This window comes from Blennius ocellaris (assembly GCF_963422515.1).
Source record: "Blennius ocellaris genome assembly, chromosome: 1".
In the NCBI taxonomy this organism is placed as follows: domain Eukaryota; kingdom Metazoa; phylum Chordata; class Actinopteri; order Blenniiformes; family Blenniidae; genus Blennius; species Blennius ocellaris.
In genome coordinates this window covers 24,264,016-24,276,304 of record NC_137650.1, presented here as the reverse complement: position 1 = coordinate 24,276,304, position 12,289 = coordinate 24,264,016, and the positions used below count along the sequence as shown (strand labels likewise).

Sequence of the window (12,289 nt, the reverse complement as noted above, 5' to 3'; positions counted from 1 at the left end):
CTCTTGTGAAGATCATGCAAATCCACATTAGTGTAACATGGATCATGATCTCAACACAAAGCCAGGGGGAAAGAACCAGCCAGGCGGAGATCTTGGTTACGATGTAATGAGACATGGCCGTGCCTTCACATAGACCTTAGCAAGCTCCCATGCCCTCATATTCATCACATTCATCTGCTAAAGTTAGCATGTCACCATGCAACAGACACAATATGCATCATTTAGACAGCGAGTATCGTGGTGAAGGGTTGCACTCAATTTTCATTACTAAACAACTAAAACAACAATTTATCCTTTGGTCTTTCAAATGAGAGAAAATGGTGAAATATGCCAACCAGCCTCTCCCAAAGCCCAAGAAGCAGCTTAAAATGTCTTGTATTGTCCTCAGCAACAGTCCACAACCAAAAAGATATAGAGTTTCATGTCAGAGAGGACCAAAGGAACCAGAAGATATTTATAATAAAGAAGCAGGAATCATAGAATGCAAACATTTGGAATGATGAACACACAATACATTTCATTTACTATGAACACATTTTGGCAGCATGTAGATGTAGTGGTAAGGACTCTGGCCTCACAGTGAAGATGTTTATTGTTGGAGGCCTTTCTGTGTGGAGTTTGCATGTTCTCCCGGTGCGAGTGTTCCTACAGGTACTCCAGCTTCCTCCAAAAACTTGCCTTTCCGGTTAAATGGTGACTCTCATCTGCCTGGAGCTGTGAGTGTGAGCACATGTCAGTCTCACTGTGTTAGTCTTTTCATCGACCATAACCTGTTCTGACTGTAACATGCCTTCAACTTAAGACACCTAAGATTGATCCAACCTGCCACAACCCTGAGAAATGTGTTTAGAAGATGAGTGATAACTAAAAAATTTTTTTAATTACATTTCTATTCTTATATCAACAGTGTATGATTATCATGCTCTACTACAGATGTGATGTTTAAAGTGCCATGTGTTTAAGAAAAAATAAATAAATCAGCATATGCTCTCATGCTCTAATGTTCAAAATCAATAAATGACACTAATACGCAGTAGCTTTTAACTGGGCAGCATGTTGCCCGTTTACCATCACCCATGGGCACTGTAGTTAATTTTGAGCCGATCCCACGGACGCCATCAACCTGCTGTAATTACTCACTAAGCATGCTGTATGTGTATTAATCCACCGTTATAAACAGGCCAACAAATTCTTTCTTGCTGCTCCTTTTTGGAAAGAGATTGAAGAAGAACTACAGCACCCTATTGGTTTAGGAGGGCATTAGAGGCATTTATGAGAGGAAAAAAACAAAGGGTGTTTTGTGACCCTTTTTTTTTTTTTTTTAAAGGAATTGCTTTTTCGGTAGAAATGAAGGCCAAGTTCCATGGTATTAGGTGAAGAAGTAGGCAAACACTTGGGAGAGCCAATGAGACCACTAACTGTCGATTAAACACTTCAAGTCTGGAGAAATTGGTGTAAAATGTGGATCCCATCAGATGATAGTCATGAGATTACAGTGGATGACTGCTCACTGTATTACAGCCCTGAGGAAGCCATCCACAGCCCTCTTTTGTGATGTTTTACATCACAAAAAAGGCCCTTTGCAGCCTTTGCAGTGCTACTTCCCTTTTTCATGCATCCATTTCCCAAGCCCCAATGAAATCCTGCTGGCACTAAAACAAATTCATGCAGCATGTCGGAGCCTAATGTGAGCTGCGTTGATACATGATGCATCAATTCTTCCCTGGTTACACCACGGCCGCTTCAAACTGAAACAGCTCTCAGCAAAATGTCGCCCAGCAGACATGAAATCAGTACATTCCTCAACGGACTTTTTTGGGTACGGGTAAGGACAATCCATCTTTATCACATTTATATTATGAGTCAGCGCTGTCAGACAAATGATAATTACATTCTAAAGTCTGGAGATTACATTAATTTCCTCTGTCGCAGTCTGGAGAGAATCCAAGATTAACGTTAGTGGATAAGCAAGGGGATGCATTTACTCAGATAAACTGTTTTCATTCTTCTAATTCTAACCTAATTCTCATGTTATTCCTTCCAAAGCCACTGATGGAAGTGTCAAGAGAAGCAGCAACTAGATTTGCAGTAGAGTCTTCCCAACAGTGAAATGATTTCTGGCGGAGGGGGAAAAAAAAAAAAAAAACCCTGTGGGATTACGTGGTTTAATCTGATGGTTACTTTCTTACCCAAAGTGACCACTGGGAAGAAAGTAGGCCAGAAGAACAACTTCGACTGAAAAAAAAAGGCTGGTGACAATTCAAAAGGGGGATTAGTATGATAAAAAAGCAAGGAAATGGTAATTCATGTAATTTTATGTTATTCGGATGACTCCATTCATCATTTGTTCTCGAGATTTAGATACTTTGAAACACTGCGAAGCTGAAATAAGGAACCTCAGTTGACCGTGAACATGTAGACACAGGCTGAAGACTGACAGATGTGATGTGACTTGTTTTGAAAGTCCTTCATCAAAAGCCTAACAGCATTTGGCTTGTGCAAAAAAATCCAGAGACGTCATGTTGATTTTCTCCACGAACTCATGTCACTGCTCTTTACTGTAATCACAATAAAATGTCACGTCATTTTGTTATTTTCCTCCTAATTTGACCTGTTCACCCTACATGTATCCATGTATGTATGTATATATGTACATACATAGTATGTGTATATACAGTATATATAAAGGAGATCATTGTGTACTTTTCAAAGATCACAATCAGGCCTTTACTTCAAAATGCAGTGAAGCACTGCCACAATATATTCACCATCCAAAGGCATAAAAATAAAGCTGTTACTTTCCAAAGCCAATCTAAATCTAATAAATTGTGTAATTAAATTTGACATGATTGTTCGAATTATACTTCCAAAGACAGAAACACCGATTGATTCTTCCATTCAGGAATTTCATTAACATTAAAAAATAAATCTTATTATAAGACTTACCCACATACATATTTAATCGAGATGGTGATGTTTTGTTGCATGGTTCAGGCAAATGTAAAAAGTCTCATAATATGTATGTAATATGTTTAATGCTATTGTGTGTTTAGGGGCTTATAATCAACTTTCAAAACCAAGCAAAGCTTTTACTCAGTTACATAATGATGTGTTCTTCATAGTGCACAGAGGATCACATTTTTTTTTCGAGACGTGAAATCACTAAAACCACAAGTTACAAAATCAGACCATATTCACAACACAGGACATTTTTCAATTCGGTTTCTCCTGGAGTATGAAATGTCTTGACCAGAACTAAATGGCAGAACGAAATTTCAACATATGCAGCATGTGGTGTATGGAATAAAAAACTAACACTATTTTCCTGGATTAGAGTGGAAAGTACAGCACTGCAGAAATACAGCAGCAAAGAAAAGTCACTGTATGACCATTTGTGTTGACGGGGGGGGGGGGGGGGGCAAAACGAGAAAAACACGTTATTTTCAACTGAAACATTTTCATAAGATTAACTGCGACAAGACAATTTCCCTTCGGGGATGAATAAAGTAATTATCTATCGATCTATCTATCTATCTATCTATCTATCTATATAGGCACAATATCACACTGGAGGTCATGCCATTGTTCAGCACAACCGCACAACCGCAAGTGTTATATATCTGTAATAAATAAGTGTGACACTGAACCTTTTTCCCGTTGTTCACATGTGACTCAGGTGCGACAGTCTGATGTTTCTCAACTGCTAATTGGTGCTAATTACATGCTAACAGCCTCACCTGGGGAGCCTACACTTGTCGCTATGAGCACTAAAACGTTCTGCCGCGGAAAACATTTGCGTCATTTGTCTCATCTCTCCCAACACGCGGGCGAAGTGGACGCACCGGTAGTGGTGGGAGTGAGCGCGTCACTCAGCTCTGGCTACTCCTGCTGTGAGCCAGGGACCACCCACAGCTCTGCTACACCCTCACACCTACGGCAGCATGGCCCACCGGGCCACGCACAGGACGAGGCGACTCGATCACAAGTCGCCCGCTTGCGGCAAAATGTATCCGACGGACCGTCGCCACTTCAAATCAAAAAATCAAAAAATAAGCTCAGCGGCAGAAACGTCAACACTCAACCACCAGAGGATCCAGTGCTGACGTTAAATGATACTTTACTCACAGCTTCAACTCACTGCCTTCACAGCTCACAGTCCCCACTGAGACTATTGGTTTTTGTGTGTGTTTAAAAAAAAAAATTTAAAAAAAAAAAGGGATACATGTTCCATGTTTTACCTCTTGTTACAGCGTGGGAAGCTTCTAAGCTGGCAGTCTCTGCAAACACTCTGCTGTCTTTTCTTTTACGCTTCAGTAGTTAACACCGCTTACAGGCGAGCTGCCAAAAAACACCAGCACACTGATTTCGGGGTACTTTTTTAGCAAAAAAAAATTGATTAGGGGAACACTAAAGACAACTGTCGAGAGGTTGAGGATTTTCTGCACCATCTGGAAAGCCGAAATAAAGTATTTTAAAGTAATTTTACATGCTTCCTTTCAAACAGGAAGACGGCCGCTTGTCTCACAAGACCACCTGCAGCAAAATTCGAAACTAACATTATTATACAGAAGGGCGTTTGAGTTCAAGAGTCAAACTTCATTCAAAGTATTTTCTGATGACGGCATTTATTGTGTACTGCCTCTTGGGAAATTAGCACAGGTACAGTGTAGTCTATTAACTTAAATAAGGATTTAATGTCGATGACGGAGAATATTAAAACCGACTTCATTCATTAAGAAAGCCTGAAGTTTGAGTTCCTGAAACATCCGTTTGCCACCACTGGATTGGTCTTCCAGGGGATCCCGCCACCTCCCAGACAAGAATGTGCAGGTTTAATTTGTCTGCCACCGCACAGAGGAATGTAAACCTTCACCAGTCGACAACTTGTTTGCAGTATTTTGACTCATTTGACACAAGGATAATCTGACAAGAGGTGTGAGGTATCCAGATAAAATCCAGATGACACAACAAAAAAATTGGCATTTTTGAACAGCAATCAGCAAGATAAAACCCTTTGTCACACAAACTATATGAAGACAGATTTTTAATCTTTTGAGTCGATGACTAAGCGGGGAAACTTTCAGGGCTTCTCGAGTCTTCATGTTCTCTGTGAAGTATCATCTACAAAGAAAAATGCAGATAACCTTTCATCTTTGTAAAAAAAAAAAAAAGAAGTGAGATTGTTGACTTTGAAACTGTCTCACTCGGTTTTCTAAAGAAAAACAATCTACGCCATGAGCATATAATGCAGCATCATGATACACTTATTAGGGGATTAATTTGTTTAAAAAAAGAAATAGATGTAAAGATCAGTATATACGTCACCCTTAAAAGGCTGTGAGTTATCAAACTGCATTCCAAATTTCACTGATCCATTTTCAAAGAGATTCTTAAAGCACAAGTCTCTTACGAGGCCAGAAATAAACAACTCTGGGTGGAAATATGAAAGAGCTCATTATGCATTTAAAGCCAGCTTTTCATGTTGAGCCATTCATCCTCATTTGTTTGCCGAGTAGGATTGGGGGGGGGAGAGAGGCTGCCTGGGAAATTCAAAAGGATATTTAGCATTTGAATAAGCGGAGCCTGTCTGCCAGTGTACTTGTGTCCCTCAGAGCTGTGTGTTTCCAGTGTTGCTTGTGAGGCTGCAGGGTCATGCATATGCTAATCAGGTCCTCACTGCGCTGCCACAGGCCGGGCTGTGAGGAAGTGTTGGTCATTCCTTTGTGTTTCACTGTACGTGGAATGACATTAAAGCCCTCGATGATACAGCAGTTCTGTTAAACCCCAGAAGAAAACTCGCCATTCTCATGTGTGAATCCGTTCATTTATCCCAGTTTAATCAGCAAAGTTCGATCCTTTAAATCCATTTGAGACCCTTGAAAGTCCCCAAAGAAATGAGCCGTCATCTGTTCAGCGAGGACAATAATAGTGAAATCATTCTTACCATCTGTTGTTTCTGCACTACGGAATAATAGTGTTTACTGCTGCTTCAGTTTCATCACAATCTTGTCGTTGCTTTTACTTATGAAACATTGAATGAGAAATACGATTTCAAACAGACTAGTTTTTAATAAGGCTGTTCACGGCGATTTTTTCTTTCCATAAATATGATCTGTTGGTTCCATTTTCCCTTTAACAATAAGTACACTGCAGCAAATTGTCTGCATTACGGAATGGCATGTTGTCGTCTCTTTCTCAAGATAGATTTCTTGAAGTGAGTTTCTCTGAGGATGTTTAATCATTGCAAAATCCAAACAACTGAGATAAGTGAGCCCAGTTCCATTGTCTAAATAATGAGGGAAAAACAAACACTAGTTGATGATAATATTTCTGTCTTCCAACTGATTAAATTAGCAATGATTTTGTGGCGGTTTCACATTTTCAGTTCATTCTTCCTCATGAATATTTACGAAAAATAACCTCAAGTTTGAGAAGTTGACAAGAGATAAGCGGTCAAATATTATGTGTACTTCCTGACGAGGGTGATTCTGAATTGCTTTATTAGATAAGTCATAAAATAATAAAAATAACACATTTTGATCAACACTACTTGCAACATATAAAGAGTTGATAATAATTAGGAGAATAGATGATTGTGATAGATGTCTTTAGTTTTTGATTTAGCCATCACAAGAGGATCAACGCTAAAAAAACGTGAACGTTTAACCCTGCTCGACTTATAAAGTGACATCACCCATTTCTTTTTGGAGTTTATATCAAAAGCTTTCTACATTTGTCACACTTGTGTGATAAGAACTCTTAAAAACCTTGACATTAAATTCTTTGTCATTTGTATTCCTAGCGGAAAGCGCCCTAAAATATCCCACCTCGTGTTCTTTCTGCCTGTGAAGAGTCAACAGAGACCTCAAAATGTAAAGCCATCTGTTTCAAAGAAAAAAAAAAATCCCCGCCAACTAATAATGAAATCTGATAAAATTCTGCATTTCCTTTTTAAACTATTTACAACAAGAGTAAAAACAAAAACTCCAAGGTGCAGTCCACCCACAGAAATGTTTACTTGACATTACACGAAACTTCTCCCCATCATTTCCTCTCTTTGACGAAGAATGAAACAGTCGATAGGGGTAAGCCCCGGACCTCGCTCGACAGTAAACAGCAGCATCACGCATTAAGTAGAGCAGCGTCTGACCTCAGAACACCGGTTTGCACATGTGAGCAAAGTTTCAGTGGGTTACTTTCTGTCTCTTCTGAGAAGCTTATGAGAAAACCTCATCAAACAACCAGAAAAAAAAAAAACAACAAAAAACCATATGCATTACCTGTCGTAGGCGGTTATTTTACTTACTTGACAACTTGATAATATGGCAACTGCTATACAGGTACGTGTGTATGTCTTAATTTGTACACGGCTGATGATTTCACCATACAAATCATTGAACTTACAAATCCATCTTTTACTATTAGAATATCACTAAGACTGGTTTTATTTCTAATTTCTTAACAAATTAAATTTTATCGTGATAATCATGGCCACTGTAAAAAAAAAAAAAAAAAAAAAAAAACCCAAACTGAAATCTTGAGAGACGATTTTCTTCATGACTTAAAAGCAAAAATCATAAGGAAGAAAAGAAAAGAAAGGCTTGCAATGTTGCAATATGTGTGTAGTAAATCCATGTCAATAAAATAGGTCAAAGAAAGGAAAAAGGAAATACAGTATATGGAGGTTCCAATGTTTGATATAAATTACAGAAAAAATATCTTTTCCATCTGACATTGCTGCTTAATCAACTATTCTGACATAGAAATGAAGAATTTGACTACAACCAACAGTTCTTTGTTATATATATATATTTTTTTTTTTCATAGTGGATACAAAAGCTAAAAATAAAAAGCTGCACTTTCATTTTGAATTTCAGATGAGACGAACGTCCGTGTGCCTTTGTGGTGGTAGTGCTTGGATAAGAATCAAACCGGTGTATGTTTTTGGACTCATTTTACAAATTCAGTGTGAATTTGGGCTGAAGCAGTAAAGAGGAAGACGATTGAAGGAAGCAGAAAAAGGAAACGCAGGGGTTAGGTCTATGAAGGGTTTTCAGTTTGGTGAGCTACTTTGAGGAACTCCATAAACCTTTCACTACCCGCTGAGTCACAATAACCAACAATGACACTGAAAAAAAAAAAGCAAATAGTCTTTTCCTGAACCGTCTTCACTTTCCATCACTGTTTTTGCTGTCATGAAAATAAAAATCTGTAAAAGTCAAACTAATTGGATTATTGTCTGATGGGACAGGGAGTCGTGACCCGGTCAACAAGCGCTTATACACCTTAATACGGGCTTAAAGCTCATTTACATTGGTAGATTTACACTCAGCTGTCTGAGTGAACTACAGCAGTCATCGGGAGGCGTCCAAGTGTAGAATGAGAACAGCCTCGGTGACAAAAAAAAAAAAACATTGGTATTTTATTATCTCCCTCAATGTGTGATACACATCATTTGAGCTGAGCAAAGCCATTTGTTCTCTTCAACATTCAGGACTTCCCCACGATATTTATCATCAGAGGAGGCGCAGTGGGAAACCCTGACATTATTACGAGTGGGGGGGGGGATGATGGTGCTGACGTTGCCACAGATTCATATCAACACCAAACAACACAAATCTCTGTCAAAAGGTCGAAGTAATACTTTTCAGCAAACACAGCAACCCCCGCCTGCACTGAGGAGGCGGGCCAGTCAGGACACTGACTCCTACAACAAAAGGCTCCGATGTCTCAATAACACATACACTTCAAATGTAACTAGAGAATGACATACAACTCTTAGCTAGTATTTAATTTTTTTTGTTTCAGCCTTATTTGAAATGGTCTAATCAATAAACAGCTGCCCTTTGCGAAGCATTTTAGATGTAGAAAGAAGTACCATCAGCTTTATAAGACAGCAGTTATATCTGAAGACTTGTGAGGTCAATATACGATTACAGAAATTAAGTTACGTATCTACATCATCACAGCTCTGAAGGTGTTATACCAATTGCAATACCACAATGAGTGGTTAGTTTCATTTGAAACAAAGAATGTGGGCCATACTACTACTTCCGGGACTCTGAACCCATCTTTAAATAATGAGGTAGCATTTAAAAACATTGGCTTTATGACTGGCAGAGTAAATCCACAACCAATACTATATTTAGTTTTTAGTGTTGCAGTGGAATAAAAACAGTTCTGTCAGACGTTCCTGAAAACTTAGCACACTACTGTTTATGTCTAAAGTTGTTAACGTGTACAGAAAAAAAAATGCAGTCCAGCTCAACAGCACTGCAATCTAAAGCTAAAAAAAAAGAAAGAAAAAAAAAGTAATCTCATGCAACACTGATTGTTAGATCATTATAAAGTCAGAATTTAGGGCAGGGCTGTTAAAACTGGAAGCCGTTGAATTTAAGAAGTGCACCAAATTAAGTGCTGGTGAGCATATCTCTCTTCCAATTCTTCAACATTAACAGTGTGCAAAGCCCAAAAAGGATCCATGTGTGTGATAGCTTGCTATACTCTTAGATCTGTAATTGTTTGTGAAAGGAAAGGGTGTGGCGTGCCCTCTTACTAGAGTACAGGTGCTCTTCATTTAAATGTCAACATCAACACAATGGGAAATATAGTTTATCACAATCAACATCTAACAGAGAAACTTAAATCTCATACATTAATTACAAAGTAAAATATTTCAAAACTATCTCTATTGGGTGGCTCTATTGGTTGCAACGCTGGTTCGATTCCCCATCTTACTTTGTCCATACTATATGTCAAAGTGTCCTTGAGGGAGACACGAGTCCCCAAAATTTCTCCCAATAGAGGTGGAGCACCTCGGGTGAGAGCTGTTGCTTTCAGTGAATGACTAAATGTGACTAACAGTATACCGCTTTGGGACTGCTGAAGCAATGGAAATATGTGTTATGCAAGTGAAATCTGTTCCACAATTCAGTGTAAATGTATGCTCATAACACACAAAAAACAGGATTCTCAGTTATTATGTTGCAAAAGATGTCAAAGGCCTTTAATCACATTGAGCCCGACTGCCCAAGATTGTGTTGATATAAGACCATACCTACCTTAATTCTTTCAACATGACAAAAAACGACAAAAGGAAGCTGGTCAAACAATATGCAACTCAGGACAGCTAAACTTCAAATAATGAAAATCAATAAAACACAAGTTAAAAAAAACAATCTAATCATTTTATGAGGTCAGATGATAATTATTCTAATGGTATCACCATAAGTCCAAGTGATCACAACTGTCATGTAGACATTGCTTTAAATATTTTATTAGAACAGTAATGAGTGTAGAAATCAATGGGGAAAGAATCCCCCTTTTTAATGACTCATCATTTTGAGATGCAACCTGCATTTCAATACGTGGGCTCTGATAGATGCTGATGATTGACGCTCAACAAAACGACGGAGAACAGGTCAATGTATGGAGGATTTCATCCCTGCTTGTTGCTACCTGGATGTCTGATCTGCTCCACAGTGACAGTGACAGCTCAGGATGACAGCCTCCATCATCACACCAACCAATCCACCGCATTGCATGTCCGCACAACCACTGCACCCACACCAAAATAACACTGGTGGATAAATGAGTGTAACATTCAGGGAGGGGGGGGGGGGGGGGGGGGGGCTTCGTGGACAGGCTCTGAATTAAAATGCATGTCAGCACGTTTAAAGGGACACAACAGGCCAGTAATCCGCTGGCTTTTCTACCCCGAGCCCCGCAAACAAACAGGCTTGAGAGGAGATGAGCTATAGGCCTGGCCTAATGTTCGCTCCCTGCCCGTCTCGACAAACACACGACACATGTACCACTGGATGCTGAACCACATGTACGTTAATACACAGAAAATACGGCTTAATAACGCAGAGGAGACGCCAAAAACAACCCGCACCCGACATTTCACCCTCCCCGGTGGCTAACGCGCTTACCGGACAGTTCGTCGGGTTCCAGCCCGCTTTCGGTGTCGAGTCCGCAGATCACAAAATAATCTGCGAACCGGCAGGAACCGGAGCTGAAGCCGGTGGTCATTTTGAGACTGGTCCGGTGCTACCGTCACTCCCGCAGCACGGAGCATATTAAAGCGCCTGGGAGACGTGATTTGAGCCAGCCATCACGGATGAGACGTCGCTGCGAAGCTCGAAAATCACAACCGAGTCGACTCACGGAGGGAGGCAGCTCGCTTAAAAACAACAGCCGTGGGCACTTCCGGCTCAGACCTTCAGAATAAAGGCACCGGCCGGAAGGTACATGGGCCTTCAAAACAAAACGACACACATCTGAACGAGGCCGAGGTGACTGTGAACCAGACTTAACAAGAACACTCACGTCTAAAATCGGTCAGTAAAAACAACATGCCCGACAAAAACAGGATGATACAGATAAGAAGCAACGGAAGGGAAAGTTACATTGAAATATATGAGGATTATGTCCATCTGTCTTCTATACCACTGGACGGTGGGAGGAAACTGGAGCAGAGGAAACTCATGCACACATGGGGAGAACATGCAAACTCCACTCAGAAAGTCCCAGCCTCTAATTGAACCCACACTCTTTTTACTGTGAGGTGAGAGCACTAACCACTGCACCACCGGGATAGATGGGATTCTTCTGAATACATTATCTCTGGGACTGATCCATATTTCATTTCCTCTGCCACGCTCACCAATCTGTTGGAGAGCTTTCCTGTTTTCCTTGATTCAGTCTGTCTTTACCCTTCTACCCAGGCTCTATACTATATTACGGTTTAATAAGCTATAAGATAGCTCAAGGGGGTAAGTTGCATTCATATTAACATCATAATAATAAGGAACAAAACAGTAACAGAGCTCAAAAGTGACATTAACTTGTTTCCCTTGTCAAAACACATAAACAAGAAAGGATTTCTGGGCTGATCCCACTAAGGACTGGCAAGGTGATGTTTAATGACTGTATAGATGTGTTAAAAATAGATGGATATGCTAAAAAAAAATTTAATCGTCTTTTCAAAACATTGATGCAGAAAGTAGTTAATATAATTTACTGCAACAGTGGATGCTGATACAGAAAGACAAGTGGAACAAAAATGCACAATCATTTTTGATCATTTGTTTTATGCTCTTCTGCTTGTATCATCTCACTGCACTGTGCGGTTATAAAACAGCCTCCCCTCATTTCGCAGTCTCTTGTCAGATGCCTCACAAACAAGCTGGGCTGGTGAGCTCATGTACTCCAAAATACATTCAAGCTATTTAAATGGCTTGTTTTGGATGTTGCTTCAACGTGAGGTAATCGATTCAGCAAAAAC

General features: G+C 39.8%; 1 protein-coding gene across 4 annotated transcripts in view; it reads right to left on the bottom strand.

Annotated features, from left to right (window-relative positions):
* dennd5a (DENN/MADD domain containing 5A) overlaps window positions 1-11,147 on the bottom strand; it is a 34,738-nt gene extending 23,591 nt beyond the window's left edge. For all 4 annotated transcript variants that reach the window (XM_080501642.1, XM_080501644.1, XM_080501643.1 and 1 more), the window contains exon 1: window positions 10,935-11,147. In XM_080501642.1, the coding sequence (XP_080357768.1) occupies window positions 10,935-11,034 (100 nt within the window). In that variant the 5' untranslated portion in view covers window positions 11,035-11,147. The remainder of the gene's footprint in view (window positions 1-10,934) is intronic.
* Between the last annotated feature and the right edge of the window lie 1,142 nt (window positions 11,148-12,289).